Consider the following 27,140-nt stretch of genomic DNA (forward strand, 5'->3'; position numbering starts at 1 on the left):
CACTTTATTAGGTACACCTTGCTAGTACCGGGTTGGACCCTCTTTTGCTTTCAGAACTGCCTTAATTCTTCGTGGTATACTTTCAACAAGGTGTTGGAAACATTCCTCAGAGATCTTGGTCCATATTGACATCATGATAGCATCACGCAGTTGCTGCAGATTTGTTGGCTGCACATCTATGATGCGAGTCTCCTGTTCCACCACATCCCAAAGTTGCTCTATTGGATCGAGATCTGGTGACTGTGGAGGCCATTAGAGTACAGTGAACTCATTGTTCAAGAAACCAGTTTGAGATGATTTGAGCTTTGTGACATGGTGCATTCTCCTGCTGAAAGTAGACATCAGTAGATGGGTACCCTGTGGTCATAAAGGGATGGACATGGTCAGCAACAATACTCAGGTAGGCTGTTGCATTTAAACAATGCTCAATTAGTACTAAGGGGCCCAAAGTGTGCCAAGAAAATATCCCCCACACCATTACACCAGCACCACCAGCCTGACCCGTTGATACAAGGCATGCTTTCATGATGTTTACGCCAAATTCTGACCCTACCAAATGAATGTCGTAGCTGAAATCGAGACTCATCAGACCAGGCAACGTTTTTCTTATCTTCTATTGTCCAATTTTGGTGAGCCTGTGAGAATTGTAGCCTGTTCTTAGCTGACAGGAGTGGCACCCAGTGTGGTCTTCTGCTGCTGTAGCCCATCTGCTTCAAGGTTCGACGTGTTGTGCGTTCAGAGATGGTAGTCTGCATACCTTGGTTGTAACAAGTGGTTATTGGGGTTACTGTTGCCTTTCTATCATCTCGAACCAGTCTGCCCATTCTCCTCTGAACTCTGACATCAACAACCCATTTTCGTCCACACAACTGCATCTCACTGGATATTTTCTATTTTTCAGAACATTCTCTGTAAACCCTAGAGATGGTTGTGTGTGAAAATCCCAGTAGATCAGGAGTTTCTGAAATACTCAGACTCTTTTACTCGGTCTCTATCTCTCTTTCACACTCTCTCTCAATTCAATTAACTATGCTTTATAGGCATGAATGTTTTCGGTTTGAACAATGTTCCCAAAGCAGTCCACAGTAAAGGGACAACACTTGTTAACACATACAGTTAGGTCCATAAGTATTTGGACATTGACACAATTTTCATCATTTTGGCTCTGTATACCACCACAATGGATTTGAAATGAAACAATCAAGATATGCTTTAAGTGCAGACTTTCAGCTTTAATTTCAGGGTATTTACATCCAAATCAGGTGAAAGGTGTAGGAATTACAATACATTTTATATGGGGGCCCCCCCCTTTTTAAGGGACCAAAAGTAATTGGACAATTGGCTGCTCAGCTGTTCCATGGCCAGGTGTATGTTATTCCCTCATAAAGGGAGTTCGTTATTTCATTGACAAGGAGCAGATAAAAGGTCTAGAGTTCATTTCAAGTATGGTATTTGTGTTTGGAATCTGTTGCTGTCAACTCTCAATATGAAGTCCAAAGAGCTGTCACCATCAGTGAAGCAAGCCATCGTTAGGCTGAAAAATCAAAACAAACCTATCAGAGAGATAGCAAAAACATTAGGTGTGGCCAAATCAACTGTTTGGTACATTCTTAAAAAGAAAGAACGCACTGGTGAGCTCAGCAACACCAAAAGACCCGGAAGACCACGGAAAACAACTGTGGTGGATGACAGAAGAATTATTTCCCTGGTGAAGAAAAACCCCTTCACAACAGTTGGCCAGATCAAGAACACTCTCCAGGAGGTAGGCGTATCTGTGTCAAAGTCAACAATTAAGAGAAGACTTCACCAGAGTAAATACAGGGTTCACCACAAGATGAAAACCATTGGTGAGTCTCAAAAACAGGAAGACCAGATTAGAGTTTGCCAAAAAACATCTAAAATAGCCTGTACAGTTCTGGAACAACATCCTATGGACAGATGAGACCAAGATCAACTTGTACCAGAATGATGAGAAGAGAAGAGTATGGAGAAGGGAAGGAACTGCTCATGATCCAAAGCATACCACCTCATCAGTGAAGCATGGTGGAGGTAGTGTTATGGCGTGGGCATGTATGGCTGCCAATGGAACTGGTTCCCTTGTATTTATCGATGATGTGACTGCTGACAAAAGCAGTAGGATGAATTCTGAAGTGTTTCGGGCAATATTATCTGCTCAGATTCAGCCAAATGCTTCAGAACTCATAGGATGGCGCTTCACAGTGCAGATGGACAATGACCCGAAGCATACTGCGAAAGCAACCAAAGCGTTTTTTAAGGCAAAGAAGTGGAATGTTCTGCAATGGCCAAGTCAATCACCTGACCTAAATCCAATTGAGCATGCATTTCACTTGCTAAAGACAAAATTGAAGGGAAAATGCCCCAAGAAAAGCAGGAACTGAAGACAGTTGCAGTAGAGGCCTGGCAGAGCATCACCAGGGACGAAACCCAGCGTCTGGTGATGTCTATGGGTTCCAGACTTCAGGCTGTCATTGACTGCAAAGGATTTGCAACCAAGTATTAAAAGTGACAATTAGATTTATGATTATGTTAGTTTGTCCAATTATTTTTGGTCCCTTAAAAAGGCGGGGGGGCACATATAAAATGTGTTGTAATTCCTACACCGTTCACCTGATTTGGATGTAAATACCCTGAAATTAAAACTGAAAGTCTGCACTTAAAGCACGTCTTGATTGTTTCATTTCAAATCCATTGTGGTGGTATACAGAGCCAAAATGATAAATTGTGTCAATGTCCAAATACTTATGGACCTAACTGTATCAGATAAGCTAATCATAAAACAAATATATATCCATACAAATGATATAACGCTGTATATCCTATTATGTTTGTGTGTATGTGTGAGTGATACACAAGTTTTTGTATGAGAGAGGCTTCTCCTTCTGAAGTCATTAGTAAGCAGTGTTGTAAAACTACAGACTGGTCAAGAGACCACTTTTTGAAGGTCTCGTCTCAGAATCGACTGCATTTTTACTCAGTCTTGTCTTGGGAGATTTTATTTCAAGACCGGTCAAGTCAACAATTGTGGGAATATTACTAAATTGCCAGTGCATTGTTAAATTTATTTGTTAATATCATTACTGTTATTGGATGTAAAACATCACGCTTCAAATGCAACCAATAACTTAACTAATTGGGTGTGCTGGCCTTTGGCGAGCACAACCTTTGTTCTCTAACATATATATTATTATTAGGGTTCCTCCGGTAGGAGAACCCTATTGTTATTAGGATTCCTCCATGAGGAATATATATGATGACCGATTTTCAAAAATGAGGTACCAATGGATTCCCTGGATCAAGACGAGACGATGGCGTCAATTTCCGGTTATATAGGATTTTCGTCATTTTGAAGGAAACAAGTCATTTTAAGAAAACACGTTTTTTCGCTACTCCTCCTTCAATTTTTTTCCAAACTTCCCCAGAATTGGCACACATAATCGTGAGAGCAACCCTCACTTGGGTATTATAAGGATATTTGATTTTCAAAACCGTTTGTCCGGTAGCAAAGCAACCAAACAGGAAGTTGGGTCATATCTCAGCAAATCTTTGAGATATCAACACCAAACTTGGTATGTCACGAGGAAGAGGAAGACACTACAACATGTTACCATGTGCAAAGGCAACTTCATATCTCCAAAAATGATTGATATAAAGGAAATCTAATTTATCGCTAACGCTAAAATAATGCTTTATACATCCGCCGGTCCAAAAATGATACTCTGATTCAATCACAAGTTCATATGAAAACTCTTGAGAATGTTTAGTACACAAATCTGAGAAAAAGTTGAATGTAAGATGAAAAGTAGATTTTTGTTGAATATTTGAAACATGCATGCTTGGCTAATTGCTAGGGCTTTTTCCCCAAATCCTTTCTCCCTCTGCTCCTCAGTGCTCGTGACCCAAATTCTCACACACACAAGGGGCCAGAGCTCTTGACACACGCGCAAGCTTGGGGAGATGCACACACAACATTTCAGGACATTGTGGGCTGACCAAGCCCCCACCTTCACTCCTTGGCCTAGTAGCCATTCTAGACTAGTAGCCATTCTGTGACTAGTTTGGCCACAGCTAATTCTACTGTTAAAAGAAACAGAAGGTCTTCTTCTTCAGAACTATAAAGTTGAATCAACCAAACACAGCTTGGTCATTTTATCTTTTTCTTTGGCACAATGAAACTAAGGACTAGACTTTTAAGAAAGCATGACCAAAGCAATTTGGTGAGGGAGGGTTCCTCCATAGACAGTTGGTGACAGAGAATTTCAGACAATAAATTAAACATAGTCTTGCATTAAGAGTAGAGTCAAAAAATAGAGAGTAAATGTGCTAATGGTTGTTGAAACTCATTGCTCTGAGTTGGTGCATGTCAATTTAGGCAGAAGTCCATGAGTGGTGACATTTGACAACCTCAAACAGCATGAGTCTGCCCGTGGGCCTAATGAAAAGGCTCTTGTCTTGATTTGCAATGCAGCTAGGGGAGATTCTAGACCATTGGGGTGCCAAGCTGGGGCCAGTTGTACTGTTAGAAAGGCCAGTTACATTAAACATTATTGTTGCCATATAGTTTTCTTCCCAGCATTGCAGGCACTAACAGGCAAAAGCAGTGGTGCCCAGAAATGTTTCATAGGAGTGGCGAAAAAGAGAAGCAGAACAGTGCAACACCATCCCACTACCATTTTCTCTTATTCACTCTCATCTCTGTTGTATATCTGTAACTGCTATAGTATGGGCCTACATGAAAGTTTCAAAGTCAAAGTGTAGTAGTGCAGAATAGAGGAACTGGGAAATGGGTGCTGATGTGGAAAGTACCCAAAAACTGTGCAAAATGGGCAGAAAATATTTGATTTTAGATTAGATTGTATTAAGGACCAATTGGAGAAGAGGCCAAAGGATATTTACAATTGTAGTAGGCCATTGATATGTTTTAAAAGTTCAGGGGTGTAATTTGTTAGATAAGACGCCCCCACCCCCCACTCCAGAGACAATTGATGACAGAGAGGTGCTGACATTAAGTTAAATATAGTCATGCGTTAAGAGTAGAGTAGAAAATAGAGACAAAATGTGTGAATGGATGTTTAAACTCAGTGCTCTGAGTTGGTGCATGTCAGTTTAGGAAAAGGTAGCCTTTTAAACCTCTAGGGTTAAAACAAGTCTAATTTGTTTGGAACTCTCTAGTTGGATTTGACATTTAACAGACATTTAATTAATTTAGCAAGTTATTTGACTCCATAACACAATAGCCTTCATATGGTGGTTGATTGATCTGATTTGTTGATTTCTGTTGCTATGAAAACCACTTTAGCCAAGCTAACTAACATTGTTTTTAGCTAGCTTACATTACCATTCAATCACTAACAAAACATAAATAGAAATAGCTTGCTAATCAGGCAGAACTGTGTTCCATCAACATAGATTAAGGAAAAGCCAGACTTATTTCGACAAGTCTCGCTTACTTCAGTGAGAGTTTGGTTCCATTAAAGGAGTCATTGATTGCAAAACTGATTTTACCTTGTCATAGTTGAATAACGACAGTTCGGTGGGTAAAATGGACATACAGTAAAGTCCATTGACACCTCTTTCCTATCTAAATCTCACAACTTGAAACTGCAGCTGTAAAACGATCGGTTTCGAAAAAGCTGAATTTGTGACGTCACAAATGTAGCATCACCTTTGTCACGCCCCAACATTTACATACAAACCAGCCCTGTGGTGTTCTGGACCAGGATCTCAGACACTTAGCTGCGCGCTGTTCTGTGTACTTCCAAGGGAATTACAAAGGAGAAAGTTTGGAAGTTTTTAAAGGATATTGGAAATGGACCATCGTAAATGCAGTGTTCCAGGCTGTACAGGGAATGCTGACACTTTTCAGAATCTTCCTAAGGAACCAAACACTCGACGGGCTGTGATGTTTGTCTATGAGAAGATCCCTGTGCAGTTTGACCCTCAATTACACATTTGCTCGAACCATTTCACCGAGGACAGTTTTGAAAACCTGGGACAATGTAAAGCAGGATTTGCTATAAAGCTGTTAAACCCCCCCCCCCCCCCTCACGCATTCAAAACGCGCGATTTGCACCTGTCTCTACCAGACATGACCATTGGACAGTCTCTCGCTCGCTATAAATACAAAATCGCCGATTTCCGGGAGATTATATAGCATTTGCGGGCGTCAGGGAGCCGCTATTGAAATGCGGGAGACTCCTGGAACTTCCGGGAGACTTGGGATGTCTGAGAATGTGTGATGATTTAGTTTATTGGCAATGGCTAATGTTATTTCATGTTCCTGACTATGTTTCATTCAAATAAATAACCTGTGTTGTCATGTAAATCTACAATTCAAGATGCATGTTTGTCAAGATCAATTTTTCAGCAAGATAGCTAGAGCTAACTGAAGCTGAGTTGTATCACAATAGTTTTTTTGCTAAGCTGTAGTGCTAACGTTACCCACCTAAGTCGATCCCGTTTGCTTCGACAACAGAAGTGGAAACAACGAACGTTATCATTTCAAATGATATCTAGTCAATCTGTTGAAAACAGTGTTGTGTAGACACAATAGATTTATTTGTAAGTTTTTATTTCAAGTCTCCACCTTTGATGTTTCAGTGAGTGCTGTTGGCCGTGTTGCGTCTTTGCTCCCCAGCTTCACTGGTGTTGATTGGTATTGATCTGATACCAAGTAAATACAGGGCCAGTATTGCCAATACCAATACCGATACTTTTTACTTAGAAAAGCAGCTGATCTACTTTCATGTAGGGGAAAGCAATGCCTCATAATTTATGAAGTGAATGTATCATCAATATGCAAATTTGAATTTTCATGATCATTGAATGATTTTGTGATCTTTCCTTTAATTAGTTTATCATGATTATGATCATAATAAACACAGGACAGAGTTTTGTAAAAAATACTGTTAGTATAGTGTGCTGCTGGGTCATGTTACTGCACGTGCACGCCGGCAACAACTCACAGCATAGCAGGGAAGGGGCAAAATGAGCTTGAACAAAGTGAGAGGAGCGGTGTTTGCACAACCACTATAATGAAAAGGGAGTTGTGTACTGAATGTAGAGAAGAGAAATTGAAACTTAAGTATCAATCTAATCACGCGAGTATCGATAAATACTGATACCAACGTTGGTATCAATACTATCGATACTTTAGATCGATCCGCCCACCCCTATTGACTATGTTAAAGTATTGTCAGGCTGCTGTACCATCACAAGGTACACTTGCAAGCAGCTGGACATTAGCTCTACCTTGGTCCTGTTGCCCGCATGCAGGGGCGCCGTATAGGGGGGAAAAGTTAGGACGATTCTAAGGGCCCCTGACTGACAGGGGCCCCAAAAAATATATATAATTATATATCATATAAACCATCATCATTGAGTATATATATATTTCAAATATAATAATACAATTAATGATCTCTTTGTTTTTGCTTGTGTTTGGCAATAAAAGTTAAATATCCCCATTGACCAAAAAGTAAACATCCATATTGACCGACCACCCCCCTGTATCGGCATGAAATGGTTTGTTCCTGCCTTAGCGCACTTATCACTGAATGTGTTTAGTTGCAGTCAGTAGATACGCTAGTCGCCAGAAATAGTGATCACAATGTCGCCTAGTAAACATAAATCAGTTTTTCAAAGAAGATCAGAGAAAAAAGAGAGATAGGAAAGACAAAGGAGAGGTTTTCAATCTGTAACCCAGTTTTTCACCCAAAAAGGTGGGTAGCCAGTAGTCGGTGGTATTAACCTGTTGGCTTAATGTCCATAGTGAAATAAGCTAACTAGCTACAGACTAGTGTTAGCCTACATTTCATCAACATTTAATCAGTACAGGGAAACGTTTAGCAAGATTTTCCTATTAAATCATTGTCCCGTCTCCCCATAACTGTACTCCTCCCTGTCCCAGTGAAAAAGGTGAGCAACATTGTGTTAACGACATGCCAGTTAGCATCATTCCAGGGAGTCTGTGTGGATTTCTCTGTCTCTCTTGCTCTCTTCACCATAACAAAAAAGAAAAAGAAATATTTATTAATGACAGAAATTCAAATTCAAACAAATAATTTTCTCACATAATGATCATTATGAAAAAATGAACTACTGTCTGTACTGGATGATGGACAGTTGGAAACAGTGAGTAGTTTACTTCAGCCTGCATGTAAGTTACAGACATTTAAAAGGATGATGACCCAGGTTTGTGGCCAGCAGGTTTGACTGACAGGGACAGGGAGGCTTTTGTGAGGGCACTGGCCTGCAGAGATGATGATGATGTACGTACACATGCAGACTTGCATTTACAAATCACCAGCAGTAAATATTGTACTAGTATTGAACTACAAGAAGCAAGACAGTTGCAAGCCTTTAATTAGAGTTTTGTAAAGCTTTTGATGGGACAGTTAGGTCCTAGATTTGTGGTGACAACAGCTGCGCAGAGGGGGCCCAATTAGATTTCTTTGTCATGGGGCCCAAAATTCCTGGTGGCGCCCCTGCCCGCATGACTCTTGTCAGTTGTGTTTGACTGAGATTCTATAGAGAGGTAAATTCAGGCAGAGTTCCAATATCCTACACACACTTTAGTGAGGATAAAGTTATTATTGTAGTCAAAGCTTTTAAAGAATGGATCTCTGCATGATGGGCCTGACCAGAGCACAGGTGGCCTTACAGAACACGCTTCAAAGTTGTCACTTTCAAAAGGGTGGCATTTCGACCCTGTTAGGCCAAGATGTCTCAAAGTTGGTCCTCATGGGGAACAAAAAAGTCTCAAGAACCAATAATGTCGGCAGCATGGATTTTTCTGCACAGTGACAATTTTTGAAGAATGTCAAAAAATGACTTAAAATCTGCCATTGCTCCAACTGTCTTGAAAAGTGTACATGTCTGTATCATGTCCATTTTGCAAAAGTTTGCAATGTTGAGGAGGAACCCGCCATTGCTGCCTGCAGCTATATTTATTTATTATTATTTTCCCACACCTAAGGATCCGTCAATATTTGGTCAATATTCCGACGACAACGCCGGTGTCAAACGGTTTGTCTTGGTCCCAATTGCGTTGCTTCTATTGGGATTTACGTTCCGTTACACGGTTTAGGCTTGAATTACGTTTTTGTGTGCACCAAGGGACCTGAGTGCGAGCCTAACGTCACAACGTCAGCAAACGTTAGCAACGACGCAGACACGCATAGATACGCCGTTCTAGTAACACAGACAGCAATATTAGCTACGGTACTAATGCTGAGGAGCATTAGTACCGTAGCTAAAAGTCTAAGAAAGTTGAGGCTACTTTTCGCTAGGTACCTACGAACATGTCTTAATCTGCTAGACAAGTGGGTTCCTCTTTGTTCTTTTGGTAAGCAGTCTCACGAGCCCTAATTACCCGGCGTCATGGAGCCGACCAGCTAAATAGTTATTTAGCACTAGAGTTTCTACCTGCATATACCTACAGCTGGCAGCTGTGCTCCGTTTTGCTCCTAGATTCAGACCTAGCTCCGGTGTGGGAATCGCAGGAGCTAACCAGTCGAAGGGCGTACAAAAATACAGGGTGTTGATATTCACAGCCTGGAAACATACCTATCTGCAACCGACGCAAGCACACCCCACAATTTCCCCACAAATTGTACCCTCTCTAGTTTCTCATTTGAAATTACCCATCACCCCTCCTCGCAACAAAAAAGTGAAAGAGGAAAATAGGTGAAACAGTGGCTGTCTGAAGATGTTGGCCAAATATAAGCGCAGCTTGTTCAAGGGCAATCAGGCAGCACGCGTCATTCAATTATCGGGGACGTAAGGCGTCTTACTCCACCTTCCTTTCCTCCGCCCACTACTACACCCACGTTAGCAGCGCAGATTCATTGGGCCACGTCCGATAAGGCGTCTTTAAAAGATGCGCGGATATGCACACACTCACCCCGGTTGTTGTATGATCAGTACTGCTGCCGCCCTCCACCATCCCCTTCTCCCCCATGCTGTCTGTATGTTCTCTCCAACAGGGGGATTATATCTCTATTGCTCCCTGCCTCATATGTTGTGTATGTATGTGTTGCATCGAGGAGGCAGGGAGTGCTTCCCTTAGATCATCCACTCCGCCAAAGTTAAATCTACATGTCCATGTCATGTAACAATAAATGCTCAAATCTAATACGTGATTGTCTTGACTGAACTGTTATAATTAGATTTGGTTACCTGAACCACAAACAGTTTACAATGACTTCCAAAAGAAAACACACATAAAGCTATGTAGCCATGATGAATATAAAGTTATGTTACACCAACGTTAACTCATGTCAGCTTCGTACCTTTCCCGACTTAATAATGTTAAGTTAAACGCACAATACCGCGTTCCTTCTCTTGGGTGAGAGAGATGTGAAAGCAGAAACCGAGTAGCCTACTAATGCGCCTCTAAGAAAAAAAAACACAACATATTAAATACGCTGTTTTGCCTGGCCATAAGCACATGACACATAGTGCACATTTTTTGTTCAAATACACAGTTACAGATCAAATCTAACTTTTTACCTAGTCAAACCCTATTGCTTGTGTATTTTGAGTGGTCAGGTCTTGACCCGGTCTCGCCCTGTCTTGGTCTTGTCTCGGTCTCGATACACTCTGGTCTTGGTCATGACTTGGTCTCGGTTTAGTTGGTCTTGACTACAACACTGTTAGTAAGTCATGCTAGGGAGTTCACCCCAGTATGCATTTAGACAAAGGTCCCAAGGGTCTCAATTGTTCAGAGGAACATGATTCAATGAGTGATGACACTGACAGCTATACCCTTTTTAGAGTACAAACATGCATATTACCTGCTGTGCCATGTAGGAAAATACTCTGTGGAAACTATTTTTGAAGTTGTTTACTCCAGTGTATATAAGGCCGTTTGAAACCCATGTCATGCATTCATCTGACCACTCTGCCTTGAATTGACATAATCCGGCGGAGTTCTAAGAAACAAAGTCAACCCTTTTTAATTGTTGTGCATCTTTCCGGCCACTGACTGACATCATCCTATCAGTGAGTGTATTTACAAAACAAATGTTCAGATAAAGAATAGTTTCAATAATTACACATGGTTGAGTCACTGGCCCTTAAATTGTGAAACTGGAATATCTCTCTCTCTGTCTCTCTCTCTGTCTATCTGTACTGTCTTTTACGTTGTACTTTCCCTCTCTCTTTCTATCTTTCTATTTATTTCCCTCTCTCTCTGTACTCACTTTCTTTTTCACTGTCTCTATCTTTCCCTCTCCAGTTCTCCATGCCCCCATCTCCGTCTCTCTTTGTCTTTGTCTCACTCTCCATCTCTCCAACTCTCTGTCTCTCCATCTCTCTTGTTCTCTGTCTCTCTATCCATCTGTCCATCTCTCCAGTTCCTCATCTTACCATCTCTCCATCTCATCTGTCTCTCTCTCTCCATCTCTCTTTTTGTTTAAATTTTTGTTTTTTGTCTGTATAATTTGATCTGAGCTTTGGCTTCAACATGAGTAAGTAGAATCCAAAATGTCTGTTGTGGTGTAACTGTGTAATGTTTAATTTAACCATTAAATATATGTTTAAAATCAAAGTTAAAGTCCATCTCTCCATCTCTCTATTTCTCTGTATCACTCTCCAGTTCTTCATCTCTTCATCTCTCTCTGTCTTTCCACCTCTCCCTCTCTCAATACGCGGCTGGCATGACTACCTATTATTCAATCAGAACGCTCGTACTGTCGTTGCCATATAATAATTAATATTAATTATTACACCATTAGACCACCATTACATTTTTCCTCTCGCGCACCCCCTAGAGGCAGCTTGTGCACCCCCAGGTGTGTGCGCACCACACTTTGGGAATCCCTGGCCTAATGCTATCACAAAGCAGTCTGCCAGCTTGATTCACTGGAGAGGTAGAGAAAGCACTCTTGATGTGGTGAAGAGATCAAGGTGTTGTTTAATGAACACACTCACACACGCTCACGCACACACTCACACAAACACACGCACACACAGAGAAACACACTATCTCACACACTCACACACACTCTTTCTTATACACACACACTCAAATGCTGTAATCAGTGGCGGAACCAGACTTTTATATATGGGGTGGCCAAGGGGTGGCCAGGGCTACTTCAGGGGGTCCACAGACCTAGACTGAAAATGTGTGTGTAACCTTAGCCTGGCATCTAAGCAGTGTAAATTATTAATATGATTGCTGATGAGAAATATAAATTCAAATTCACTTAAGCCTGAGTTCTTCAGTGTGGCCTAGTATGGTCCACTAAGGTTACTTTAATCAAATTCTACATTTACTATGAATAGACTGTGTCTCTACATCTGAATTGCAACTAATTTCTTTCTTACACACAATTTACTGTAGGCTACTCACAAACTGGAGAGACTTTCGTCACTTTGTTTTCATGAATATATAATCTGGGTCTAACCAGGTGAGAGGTTAGAATCTTTCTTTTACATTAAAACATAACTATTAGTGTATACTCACACAAAAAATGCCACAGCCATCAACACAAGAACACTCATGAATCAACAACCAACATTTTAAAGTGAGGCTTAATCGGAAAAAAATGGCATGTGACTGACTGCCTAGTATGCTCTGACCTTGTGCCTGTAGCCTCGAGGAGGGAGCTGCTCTGAGGTCTTGGGGTGGTGCAAGGACTGGGGTCTATTTCCACCTGATCCCGTTTGCTCAGCTTTTTGAAGAAGTCTGCTATCTCACCCTTTCTTTTAATGTTTGAAGTCAAAAAGTGAAGCAAAAAAATTATAATACATGTAGGCCTACACATTCAATTACCCACATTTGAGTCCAATATCAATCTTAAACATATCCCCATTATTATCTTCAATCAAAATACCAGCCTTTAAGTTACTAGTTCATTGCTAGCCCTACTCTGAAATACGTATTTCAAACAGGCATTATACAATAGCAAACAGGGTAGCTATCTGCCTGCAGTGTTAATCTTTTGTAACGTGAATAGATGCATAAGGCATCTCATCAAGGAATCTTAGCAGTTAAAGTACAAAGATTGTGTAGCGACCCACACAGAAAGACCTGTGTTATGTGTTAGGCTGTTAGTTGTTTTTTTACCAGTAGTGTTCGCGGGGTCCGACATGCCAATCAACCTGCTGTCTGCCAATCACGGGAATGCCCGGAATGTTCGAATGCCGGGCATCTTGGTGGTTGGTGCATTGAGGGGGGATGGCGCATTCGAAGTTTAGACCAGGTTTAGCGTCTGTTCTTTCTGTTACGTCTGGGTTTCACAAGAGACGGTCACTATTGTTTTGTGGGCTACCTTTATTTTATTTAGCGTGGGCTAGGGCCAAACAGCTGTTTGCCTTGCTAGTAGCCTGTGTACCGTGTGGTTAAAAGCTCTCTCTTGGAAGTCGCTTTGGATAAAAGCGTCTGTTAAATGCCGAAAGACAAAGCTCTCTATTTACCAGTCAATCTACGTTCCTACCCTCACCTATGGTCACGAACTTTGGGTAGTGAGCGAAAGAACGAGATTGCGAATACAAGCGGCCGAAATGAGCTTTCTCCGCAGGGTGTCCGGGCTCTCCCTTAGAGATAGGGTGAGAAGCTCGGTCATCCGGGAGGGGCTCAGAGTAGAACCGCTGCTCCTCCGCGTCAAGAGGAGCCAGTTGAGGTGTATCGGGCATCTGATCAGGATGCCTCCTGGACGCCTCCCTGGTGAGGTGTTCTGGGCACGTCCTACTGGGAATAGGCCCCGGGGAAGACCCAGGATACGCTGGAGGGACTATGTCTCTCGGCTGGCCTGGGAACGCCTCGGGGTCCCCAGGAAGAGCTGGTGGAAGTGGCCGGGGAGACGGAAGTCTGGGCCTCCCTGCTTAGGTTGCTGCCCCAGCGACCCAACCCCCGGACAAGCGGCAGATAACGAACGAACGTCTGCTAAATGCATACAAATTTAAATTTTTTTAAAAGATTGGGGTGCCAGTATTTTTTATTGGGGTGGCAGCTGCCACCCCTTGCCACCCCTTAGATCCACCACTGCTACTGTTGTTGTTTTAAAAGTGTGCTATATAAATGAAAATGAAATTGAATCAACTACACCACAGTAGGAACTGCGCTGTTAGCTACTAAGGTAGTGTTAAGTGATAAACAAAAACAGAGACATTTCTCTTATCTGAATCTGTTATGGAACCAAATTGCCAATATGAATCTTTTTCTATGGCTCTGCAGCCCAGCAATTCAACTTTCATACCATTTTGTTCAGGAAGCCTCAAACCCAATGCTAAACCTTAAAACGATAACTAATATGATGCTCTTGTCTTCCGTCGCTGGCGCTGTATCAGACACTGGCATAGTGATTTGTGACTGATTGGTGAACTGTGGAAATATCCTCGATTGAAAAAATGCGCTGCCATATGTCAAAAGAAACGCTTCTTTTATCAAGATCAGCATCCAATTGCCAGGGATAGCGAATTACATTTTGGGGTGGCACCTGGGGTGGCCAGTCCGATATCAGGGGGGTCCAGTGCCACACCGGCCACCCCTCTGGCTCCGCGACTGGTTGTAATCAGACGGAACAGGTTGTGTTGTTTGACATAGTTGTGTGGTGCTCCAGTTACAGGCTGACATTTAAAAACAGGACCAAATCACAGCTGCTGTTTATACTGGGCTTCTTCATATGCTTTGTATAAACACACACACAAAGACACACACAGAACACACAAAAACACATTACACACAGTACACAAACACAGGGGCGGATCTAGAGATTTTCATTCGGGGTGGCAATGGGGTGGCAGAAGGAAGTTGTTGGGTGGCCTCCTGGAGGCGAATCAAAATCCAAAGTAGGGGGGTACAGTACTCATTTAGACATTTACATTTAGCAGACGCTCTTATCCAGAGCGACTTACTGTAAGTACAGGGACATTCCCCCGAGGCAAGTAGGGTGAAGTGCCTTGCCCAAGGACAAAATGCCATTTTGCACAGCCGGGAATCGAACTGGCAACCTTATGATTACAGGCCTGATTCCCTCACCGCTCAGCCACCTGACTCCGTACACCTGACTCAGTACTCCCTATGGTCAATGATTAGGCTATAACATTGTAGTGTAAATTAAACAGTAACATTAATATTATTTATTGAAATGTTCTGTAATGTACAAATAATATTTTCCATGGGAAGATTGAGGTTCATGTTGTTTAATTGTAACTTGTTTCACTACATGTTCTTCTCTTTTTTCTCAATGCATGCTTCATGTTTTGGCTACCCGCAATGTTTGGGGCTATCTCGTTGTTATGATCAGTGACCTATGCACTTTTGTAAAGCTCTCTCTTGGAAGTCGCTTTGGATAAAAGTGTCGGCTAAATGCATAAAAAAAAAATACTTTGATTGGGGTGGCAGTATTTTTTATTGGGGTGGCAGCTGCCACCCCTTGCCACACCTTAGATCCGCCGCTGCACAAACACAGGAGACACACACACACAGTACACACAAACACAGTACACACCCACACACCTGTGTAGATGAGGTAACAGGCGATTTATATCGATCCATCCTCTCTGCTGTCCAGGTGTTGAACCTTTCTCTCTCTCTGCTGTCCAGGGGTTGAACCTGTTTCTCTCTGCTGTCCAGGTGTTGAACCTGTTCCTGGCCCTGTTGCTCAGCTCCTTCAGCTGTGACAACCTCTCAGCTCCGGATGATGACGGCGAGATGAACAACCTGCAGATTGCCATCGCCAGGATAGCGCGAGGCTTGGGCTGGCTGCGACAGCAGCTCTGCAACTTCTTCAATGGGAACTTCAAACGGCGGCGGCAGAAGAGCAAGGAGGCCAAGGCCATGATGAAGCTAAGGAGGCTCAGCCAACTACACCCTGAGGGGAACGGGATGCCCCTGGGGGTGATAGGTGAGGGGGGTAGCAGACTGGTACTGGGGGCAAAGTCTTAAAAAGTCTAAAATCAAATAATTACAATTTTAGGCCTTAAAATGTCATAAAAAGTCTTAATTAGGATTTTGACTGGTCTTAAAAATGTATTGGAATATATGTGACTTTTATAAAGTTTTAAACTTCCGTGCTTCTTAATGTGATTTGGGGATTTTTTTTATCAATCACACTACAACAAAACGAAACCCACATGGAACCAATAAAAACACTGCAAACTTCAGCCCGGTCAGAATTTATCGGAGCACGCCAAGGTAGTGGGTTACGATGTAGAGTGTGGGATAACGTGGTGCTTCCTCTCATAAAAAAGCTACGACTAGAAGTAATAAGTAAAAATTGTTTCTGTTAACGTTGCTTTAATCGAATATGGGTAAGTCCAAGTTCAACGAGATCTGGCTCGAGAAAAGTGCATTTAGTGCTTGGTTTGAAGCCTGTTTCTGTGTAGTCATGTTCAGTTGAATGTGAATAAATTAATTTACTTTGCAAGTAATTTTGGGAATATTGATTTTACTTCATATCCTTCATACTTTGTTGGCCAGTAAGGACATGAAATAGGTCTTAAATTGCATTCATAAAGGTCTTAAAAAGTCTTAAATGTAACTTGTTGAAAACTGCAGAAACCCTGTGGGGGTCATAGGTGAGGGGGTAACAGACTGCAGGGCTTGAAATTGTGACAATTTTGGTCACAAATGCTCCTGAAATTGCATCTGTGCAACCTCAAGATATATTTGGGAGCATTTGTGCGAGTGCAAATGATCGTTATGGTATGACCTGTTTTGAATTCTTTACCAAACGCTCGCTAATTAGCCTACTACACAGTATGCGCCTCCTGTGAGCTGATAAAGTGACTGGTCTACAGTTTTATCCCACGTTACATAACCAGTTAAAATTCATCATTACGTTCTTAACTTTAATGCAGATTTTAGATTGGTTAAAATAAGCCGTCAATCACTCCTTGTCACTTCGCTCCATTGTCTCGTGACAGGGAGCTAACTCGTGCCAAAAATTTGAAGAGCTGAAAAGACAATATTAAAATATTCAGTGGGTGCTCTTAAATTTTTGCTGGTGCTCACAAGTAAAAAAGTAGTTTTCGAGCCCTGGACTGGTACTAAGTGGTGATAGGTGAGGGGGGTAACAGACTGGTCCTGGGGGTAATAAGTAAGGGGGGAGGGTAACAAGTGTCGGTTGCCATGGAAAGTGCAACCATTGCGTTGTGTTGTGTAGGTCGCCATGGAGAGCAGTACATGTTGCCTGATGGAGACAGCTACATGACCAACCCTAACCTGACCATCAGTGTTCCTATCGCCCCCGGAGAGTCGGACCTGGAGCTTCCCGAGGAAGAGGACGATGAGCAGAGCGACTGCTCTGAGGAAGAGGAGGAGGAGGAGGAGGAGGAAGAGGAGGAGAGCAAGCCGGTGAGGAAGCATCACACACAGGCACTTGAAACACACCTCTTTCAGCTCTGTAGAACAACAGCTTGTTGGTAGCCATGTTGTTGGGTGATGGCCTGAAGTCTCAGCAGGGCCTGTATCTGATAGGGCTACTCTCTCTCTTTCTGCTCTCTTTGTCTTTGTCTCTGTCTCTATCTCTGTCTCTCTCTCCCCATATCCTCCCTGCTCTCTTTCTCTCTCTACTCCCCATTCTCTCCATGTCTCTCTGTGTCTGTCTCTCTCTGTCTCTCTATCCTCCATGCTTTCTCTCTCTAGTTCCCCTTCTCTCTCTCTCTCTCTCTCTCTCTCTCTCTCTCTCTCTCTCTCTCTCTCTCTCTCTCTCTCTCTCTCTCTCTCTCTCTCTCTCTCTCTCTCTCTCTCTCTCTCTCTCTCTCTCTACTCTCTCTCTCCCTCTATCCTCCCAGCTCTCTCTCTCTCTACTACCCCTTCTGTCTCTCTCCTTTCTCCCCCCTCTACTCTGTTAGAGGAAACATGTTAGCAGGACGTGAATGCTTCCCTCGTCTCCTGTCCCTACCGCTGCATGCACCACAGGAACAATGACCCAAGCAGACACCGCCCAATCAAACGCTCTAGGGCAAAGTGCATAATGGGCCGGCATTTGACTTGTACTAGGCGATCTGTCTCTCTGCATCCATTCACGTGTGTGTGTGTATGTGGGTGTGTGTGTGCTGGGATCATATACAGTTGGCAGGCTGCAGACATGATTCAGCATGGAAGCATAGAGAGGGATGTGTCCTCCTTCTGTCTGCATTTCTCCCTCTATCTCTCCCTCTCTTTCTTCCTCTGTTTTGTGTCTTAATACTCCTCTGTTTTGGCTTCTTCCGCTCTCTTTCTCCTGTTCCTCTGCCCTGCCCCTTCCCCACCTACTCTCTCCCTCTTTCCTCCTCTGCCCTCCTCCCTCCCCCTCTTCCTCCCTGTTCCTCTGTTTAAGCAAACTTGACTTATCTGTGTCATGTTGTTCCTGTCCACACCTGGTCTGCTGACACAGGGAGAGCAGCTACCTCCTCCTCCTCCTCCTTACTGCTGCCTCCTCCTCCTCTTCCCCCTGCTTCTCTACTACTCCTCCTATGCCACCTTTCATGCACCTGTTCTTTTACCTCCTCTCCTTCTCTCTGTCCATCCTTCTCTCTTTTATCTTCTTGCTCCCACCATCATATCACACCTGCCCTGTGCCCACTCTCTCTTTTCATCCTCCAGGACCCCTGCCCCCTCCCCTTCTCTCTCTCGCTCTCTTGCTCTCTCTCTCTGGCCTTGCCAGTGTGAGAAGTTGACTGTGATCATGACTGTGCAGATATAGTGCCACATCTAGTTGAAAAACATGCCCTCCTGTGTGTGGGTCTATGTATGTGAGAGACAGTGTTGGTCAAGTTACTTGGAAATAGTAATTAGTTACTGATTACTTTTCCAAGAACGTAATCCAGTTACTTTACTGACTACTTATTTTCAAAAGTAACCTTTTTCAAAACTTGTTTTATTAGTTTCAATCTTTTAACTTTATGCACATTGATTTGAGGTGGAATATTTCGCTGTAGATAAAAGTTTTCTTCCCATGCAGAGTGTACAGCGGACGCTAATGTTTTTGTCCCTTTTTACCAAGTCAAACTCAAAGTAATTTTGGTACTTCCAAGCATTAAACGCTGCATGGTCCTGCTCTCTCCCGCACTCAGGGTCATGCACAGGTACGGGCTATTTTTGCCCGGGCAACAGCCCGTTTGCCCTGTTTTTTGTTTTTTATTTGTTGTGGCTGCATCAATACGATAAGCCCATCATTAGTAAAATTAAATACAATTAAATTGCAATATCATCCAGTTCTGTGATTTATATTTTGCCACCATAACGTCAGCGTTGCCCTCTGCCCCCAGTCAGATGACATTGTTTGTATTCTCACGCCGGTGCACTGCGGCGAGTGAAGATCAAGAGGGAAAACACTTCCACTTTAACGTGACTTTTTGAAGTAATGGATATAATGACAAATGCCCTGTGAATAGTAAAAAAAACAATATCCACTTGTGTCTCCAATAATGTGCAGCATCAGCTTGTAACGTTTGCATCATGTCACCCTACCTTGCCTTATATTGACGTATAATCATGCTACGTTACATGAACCAACTAAAGCTAGTCTATGTAGCAGCAGCAGCAGGCTACGGTATCTACGTTATGTCCAGTCTTACGTTTACATTTACATTTATTCATTTAGCAGACGCTTTTATCCAAAGCGACTTCCAAGAGAGAGCTTTACAAAGTGCATAGGTCACTGATCATAACAACAAGATAGCCAAAAAACATCGCGAGTAGCCAAAACATGAAGCACACATTGTGAACAACCAAAGTAAGTGCCAAAGGGAAGAACCATAAGAGCATGTAGTTAAACAAGTTACAATTAAACAACATGAACCGCTATAAGTGCAAGTGTACCTGTGGAAAAAAGCAAGCAACAGTAATAAAACAATATATCACAGCGAGAACAAAAATTTAAATCAGTTACCACTAACCACAAGAGCAACAAGTCTCTAAGCAAGAGTCATTGTGATCCTTGAGGAAACTAACATCGGGTCAAGCGAACCGTTCCTAAGTACCGTTGTACTCCCGGAACAAGTGCGTCTTGAGCCTTTTCTTGAAGGTGGAGAGACCGTCAGTGTCTCTGATGGAGGTGGGGAGTTGATTCCACCACTGGGGGGCCAGACAGGAGAAGAGCTTGTGTTGGGACCGGGTGGTCTTGAGCGGTGGGACCACCAGGCGGTTGTCTGAAGAAGACCTTAGGTGACGGGTGGGGGTGTAAGGCTGCAGGAGAGACTTGATGTAGACGGGTGCAGTCCCGTTCACTGCTCGGAAGGTCAATACCAGGGTCTTGAATCTGATACGGGCCATGATAGGTAGCCAGTGGAGAGAGATGAGGAGCGGGGTAACATGGGAGCGTCTGGGTAGATTGTAGACCAGGCGGGCCGCTGCGTTCTGAATCCTCTGAAGAGGGCGGGTTGCACATGCTGGGAGACCAGCGAGCAGCGAGTTGCAATAGTCCAACTTGGAGAGGACGAGTGCTTGGACTAGCAGCTGGGTGGAGTGCTCAGACAGGTATCTCCTGATCTTCCGGATGTTGTAGAGGGTGAATCTACACGACCGGGAGACTGCAGCAATGTGGGCCATGAGGGAGAGCTCGTCGTCCATGGTAACCCCAAGGTTCCTGGCAGAGGATGAAGGGGTCACCGTCGCAGATCCCAGGGTGATTGAGAGATCGTGGGAGATGGAGGGTTTAGCCGGGATGATGAGAAGTTCTGTTTTGGCGAGGTTCAGCGTTATTGTGCGCTCTGTAGAGAAGAGAGAGGCTCAGGGATTTACATTTACATTTATTCATTTAGCAGACGCTTTTATCCAAAGCGACTTCCAAGAGAGAGCTTTACAAAGTGCATAGGTCACTGATCATAACAACAAGATAGCCAAAAAACATCGCGAGTAGCCAAAACATGAAGCACACATTGTGAACAACCAAAGTAAGTGCCAAAGGGAAGAACCATAAGAGCATGTAGTTAAATGGGGATGGGATGGGATGGTTTTGCCTGAAATGAATCATGCTAGAAAGTGACTGCGGCGGTGGTGGGGGGGTATGGAAGCAAATTGTGACCAAAATTAAAATGCATTTGCAGAAATGCTTTTTCATTTTAAGAATGTGTATGCATTATTTGACTCATAAATTAAATTAGTCATCAATCATCCTATTTGCATTTTAATTTTCTTCTTCAAGAGTGCTCAATCTTTCACTTAATTAAAATGAAAAAGAAATAAACATTTGAGATTTAAATTTCAAAACATGCCGCAGCAAATAGATACCAAAATTCAATTTGAAATGTAAAATTAGAAAATTTAAATCATTTGCAGAAATGCAAAATGAACATACCAAAATTCAATTTGAAATATAAAATTTGAAAATTAAAATGCATTTGCAGAAATGCTAAATGAATGAAAAAGCATTCTGAGCGGCGCAGCAGAGTGACGTCAGTAGCCGCTCTTCTTCAGCTCCCTGCTGACCAAGCTACCCATCTTGTTCGATAGGGGTCGGTGTGCACATCTGCATTGCATTACATTGCAAATGTGCCGGGAAATTGATTTAATTGCCGGGTCTTGCACGACGTCATGCATGTCTTGGACGAAAAGGATAACCTCTACGAAAGGCAAGGAACACTTTTACGGACGATAAGGATTAGAGCAGCGGTGAATTGAAGACGGCGTGGTGGTACAGATAGCAAGAAGACGGACAAAGGCTAACAAAAATTGAGGAAATCGATGCTACTTTGCGCGGCAAGGATAAAGAGCAGCAGATCGAACTCCTTCGAAAGGTAATTCAGGAATACAAAGAAGTGCTAGAAAAGGAAACAGAACAAGGTGCTGTCAGACAAGAACTAAAAGAGTCTTTACAAAACAAACAGAAAACTCTTGCTGAACTGTGAAGCGATGAAGATGATGATACAGATTTAGCTAATGCTAACCGTCCTGAAAGGGCGCAAGTTCCAACTGAAAAGATGCTAGCATACCTTGTTAGCCTTTATGAACAGTGGAAAGCCCATGCTCGTCAAACACGTCAATAATTAAAATCTGAGCTAGCACAAAGTCGACTGGCACCCTTGCAGACAATTTAGAAATGAGGAAAATGGATATCATGAAAATGTATGATGAATTGAGAGACCACGGCACGCCCAATAAAAAAAGGCGTAAAGTTGATGCTTGTGCAGCAGTAATGAGTGACATTATCAAAATCCTGAACGAGAGACTGACTGGCTTAAATGGAGAGTATGATGCAGAACATGAAGGACGGCGCTTGCGTGATCTACTTGAGCCTGACTATGCCCGGTCAATTTATGGCTCCTCTGCTTCAGTACTGACTGGCAGTCATTGTTCCATGCACTCAAGTGTTGCAGCCAAGCGAGCAGAAGCAGCAGCAGAGTTAGCTGCTAAGGAGGCTGAATATATGATGTTAGCGGAGGAAAAGAGACAGAAGGAAAAAATCAGAGCTTTAGACGAAGAACACAGGAGGAAAGAAGAAGAACATAAGTGGGAATTAGAAAAACATAAAACCGAATTAGAACGATTGCAAGCTGAAAAGGACTTAAAGGCTGCCCAAGCCAGACTTCAAGCATACAATAGAGAAGTTAAAGAGGAATCTGATGGTCAGTCTTTTAAGCCATGTCATGAGTCTATACCACTCAGCTCCATTCTCCCTGTCACAACGCACCCTCGCACAGCTGTCACTCCATCTCTTCCCATTGATGTATCCTGCCTCGCACAAGCTGTTCAGGACAGCATTGCTATTAACAGACTTCCTATGCCAGAGCCCACAGTGTTTAATGGCAATCCAATTGACTTTGTTGAGTGGAAGGCTTCATTTATGTCACTTATAGATAGAAAGAACATTCCTACTACCGATAAGCTGCACTACCTCAAGAGATATGTAGGTGGCTCAGCTCACAAATGCCTAAAAGGGACATTCTATCGTAGTGACAGCGAAGCTTACAGTGATGCTTGGAACAAGCTCAATCAGAGGTATGGCCAGCCGTTTATCATACAAGAGGCATTTAGAGAAAGGTTATCGAACTGGTCAAAAATACAGTCGAAAGATGCTGAAGGACTGAGAGATTTCTCAGATTTCTTAAATGCCTGTCTACAGGCCATGCCCCATGTAAAAGGCCTAAACATCCTAAATGACTGTGAGAAAAACCAGAAGTTGATGCGGAAACTACCAGAGTGGATAGCCTCACGATGGAACCGGCAAGTGACATTGCGTCTCACGGAGGGAATGGATTTCCCTAGCTTCAAGGACTTTGCCAAGTTCATGTCCGTGGAGGCCGAAACCGCCTGCAATCCAGTCACTTCTTTCCTCGCTCTCCATTCAGCTGAATCCTGTCAAGACAAGTGGAGCACAAGGGTAGGCAAAAGACCCAAAGCAATGCCTTCAACACACAAACAGTGGTGGAAAGCAATAAGCAGCCATCAATAAAGGAAAAGGTCAAGGCCCCTTGCATGTTATGTCAGGATATCAGTCACCAGTTTTGCAAATGTCCAGACTTCATGAAAAGAAAACTGTAATACAGGAGGACGTACGTCAAAGACGTGTTATGGATGTCTAAAACCCGGTCACAGCGCAACGGAGTGCCGGCATCGACACACATGTGACTCATGCAAAGGACGACATCCCACATGCCTTCACGATGACAGCTACAAAAAAGGTGAAGACAAGGAATGGGCAAGGAGGGAAAATCCAGCGCAACGCAGTGAAAAGGAACCAACACCCGGGGTTTTTCCTGGGTAAAAATGGGTCTTCGGTGCTCCAAAAAAAAACAATATATGTATATATATTCTTTTTTTTCTTCTTTTTTTCAATGTATTTATGTTATGTGTTTTGCATCCCCCCCCCCCCCCCGCCCGCCGAAACTAAACCTATATTTCGGAACAGGTTAATGTAATAGTCTAATGTAATATTGCACATATTTTCGTATTCTATTTCCCCTAAAGCAATATATTTTGGCTACTTAAAGACACCTTACACTCATGAAGTATGTTCTAAATGGCATAAATGCTGCCTATTAATAATTGACGTAACAACTTATTGCAAATGGTCAGTAGCCTAGCCTATCGATTAAGGTAGGCTACTCTGTACACTGCCTGCTTCATTTGATCTTAATAGGCTAAGTATTCTGTAGCAAATAATAACAATAAACCCACTTTGTATTAATTAAAACTACTTCAGCATAATAATGCACCTAAAATATAAACCTGAGCAAGGGCAGCAATTGCTATCGAATCAACAGACAATTTAGCTAGCAGGGGAAGAATACAAACAACGAAAATCACAAGTTAACTTGATTTAAATTTGCAAGAACTATAGACTTATACAATAACAGGCTTAAATGAACTGACAACATAAGTTATACGACTTACAGTTCTCAAGGACGCACACACGCAATCTCAACTGCGGTGTGAAGCGCGTGTCCGTGCAATTCTCCGACATGCACTCTACCAATCACTGCTGATAGACAGCCTAAAATTTTGTACAGCCTGATTTCTGATACCGTGGCGGCAGAAATGTAGCCATAGAGGAAACACTGCATTATATATTATCATTCCAGGTTAAGAATACCAATGGAGGCTGCGTTGGAAATCGGGAATCAAACTTTTGTCAGCATTTTGAGTGGAAATTTCATTTGCATTTGTACAGGTGTATTCGTGCACGGGCTGGCCCTCGCAGCGGAACGACAGTTTACTGGCCGCTCTGTCCATTCGCGCACCTCACAGTTGCGTATTGATCAGACAAGAAGACAAGCTTATCAACTCGATTACTATTTATCAAAACAGAACGAGGGTTCTGCTGTAGCCTACTTGAAACATACTATTGAGAACATATTCGCTGACATGCATTGCACGTGTGATGAACACAGCTTTTTTTTGCCTTTGGCGCTCGGGATTTTTTCATTGGCGCTCGGGAAAACGGCTTTGGCACGCGCCAACATTTTCTCTATGCAGGAAAAACCCTGACACCTGCTCTGTCCCTCAATGTCACCAGCCAAGGTCAGTCAGAAAACACCTCCATGATAGTGCCGGTGTGGGTATCGAACGACAAGAATCCATCCAAAGAAAAACTTGTGTATGCCCTGCTGGATACAAAAAGTGACACAACATTCATTGAGCAAGATGTAAGTAATAACCTGCAGCTGACTACTTGCCCAGTTAGATTGAAACTCACTACCATGATGGGTGAAAATATGGTCTTTGAAAGTGAACGGACATCTGGTCTGCGTCTAAGAGGATTCAATTCCTCTGTGCACATCAAACTGCCTCCTGCATACACCAAAGACTCCATACCTGTGAACAAACAACATATACCAATGCACGAAACAGCAAAAGGATGGCACCATCTCACAGCAATTGAAGACCAAATACCGCCTTTCCTCAGTTGCGAAGTTGGGCAGAGAAGAACTCTCGTACCCAGACGGGTCATAACAGGAAAGGATGACAAACCCTTTGCCATTCTTACAGACTTAGGGTGGAGTATTGTTGGCTGTTCAGCACCTCACTCTGATTCGCAAAAGTCAAACAGTCATTGTCACAGAGTAACCGTAAAGGAGTTGCCTGCAGTGACTCCAATGGACGCAATCAGAATTCTGGAAACTGATTTCAGAGACACTCAAGGAGATGACAAAACAGTCTCTCAAGAAGATTTGACTTTCCTTGACAAGCTAAAGGAAAACATAAAGACAAACAAACATGGACATTACGAAATGCCCCTCCCCTTCAGAGAGAGGCCATGCTTACCTGATAAGAAGCAGCTTGCTGCTGTGAGGCTCACTCACCTGAAAAGGAAGTTCATCGCAAATGAAAGTTACAAGAATGACTACTTTAACTACATGAAGGACATCATTGAAAGGGGTGATGCAGAGGAGGTACGTGGTGAGGGCACTTTTGGAGAAAAATGGTACATACCTTTGGAGGTGCTGATTCCCATCCCAGCCGCTTCGCATTCGGTTGCAAACCGCTCCAGTGAGAGCTGAAGGTCACGGCCCAATGAAGCCATCAAGACCACATCATCCGCAAAAAGCAGCGACCCGATCCTGAGGTCACCAAACCGGAACCCCTCAACGCCCTGGCTGCGCCTAGAAATTCTGTCCATATAAGTTATGAACAGAATCGGTGACAAAGGGCAGCCCTGGCGGAGTCCAACCCTCACCGTGAACAAGTTCGACTTACTGCCGGCAATGCGGACCAAACTCACCGGTCGTACAGGGACCGGACAGCCCCGATCAGGGAATCCGGTACCCCGTACTCCAGAGCACCCCCCACATGAGCCCCCGAGGGACACGGTCGAACGCCTTTTCCAAATCCACAAAACGTGTAGACTGGTTGGGCGAACTCCCATGCACCCTCCACTCCAGGGTGTAGAGCTGGTCCACAGTTCCACGGGCAGGACGAAAACCACATTGCTCCTCCTGAATCCGAGGTTGGATAATCCGACGGACCCTCCTCTCCAGAACCCCTGAATGGACTTTCCCAGGGAGGCTGAGGAGTGTGATCCCCCTAAAGTTGGAGCACACCCTCCGGTCCCCCTTTTTAAAGAGGGGAACCACCACCCCGGTCTGCCAGTCCAGAGGCACTGTCCCCGATGTCCACGCGATGTTGCAGAGTCGTGCCAACCAAGACAGCCCTACAGCATCCAGAGCCTTAAGGAACTCCGGGCGGACCTCATCCAATCCAGGGGCCCTGCCACCGCGGAGCTTTTCAACCACCTCGGCGACCTCAGCCCCAGAGATAGAAGGGCCCCCCCCGATGTCCCCAGACTCTGTCTCCACGTCGGAAAGCGTGTTGGTGGAATTAAGGTCTTCAAAGTATTCCTTCCACCGATCCAGGACGTCCCCCATCGAGGTCAGCAGCGCACCATCCCCACCATATACAGCGTTGACAGTGCACTGCTTCCCCCTCCTGAATCGGTCCAGAACCTTTTCGAAGCCGTTCGGAAGTCATTCTCCATGGCCTCGCCGAACTCCTCCCACGCCCGGGTTTTTGCCTCCGCGACCGCCAAAGCCGCATTCCGCTTGGCCTGCCGGTACACATCAGCTGCCTCTGGAGTCCTACCAGCCAATAAAGTCTGATAGGCCTCCTTCTTCAGCTTGATGGCATCCCTCACCTCCGGCGTCCACCACCGGGTCCGAGGGTTACCGCCGCGACATGCACCGACCGCCTTGCGTCCGCAGCTCCGGTCAGCCGCCTCAACAATGGAGGCCCGGAACATGGCCCATTCGGA

At 43.7% G+C, this 27,140-nt stretch overlaps 1 protein-coding gene across 4 annotated transcripts in view; it reads left to right on the forward strand.

Moving 5' to 3' along the window:
• The window catches only part of LOC136957626 (sodium channel protein type 5 subunit alpha-like), a 188,118-nt gene that overhangs the window by 95,797 nt on the left and 65,181 nt on the right, over positions 1–27,140 (forward strand). For all 4 annotated transcript variants that reach the window (XM_067251702.1, XM_067251701.1, XM_067251704.1 and 1 more), the window contains exons 14-15: positions 15,602–15,872; positions 17,133–17,323. In XM_067251702.1, the coding sequence (XP_067107803.1) occupies positions 15,602–15,872; positions 17,133–17,323 (462 nt within the window). The remainder of the gene's footprint in view (positions 1–15,601; positions 15,873–17,132; positions 17,324–27,140) is intronic.

Source organism: Osmerus mordax, chromosome 15, assembly GCF_038355195.1.
Source record: "Osmerus mordax isolate fOsmMor3 chromosome 15, fOsmMor3.pri, whole genome shotgun sequence".
NCBI classification, from domain to species: domain Eukaryota; kingdom Metazoa; phylum Chordata; class Actinopteri; order Osmeriformes; family Osmeridae; genus Osmerus; species Osmerus mordax.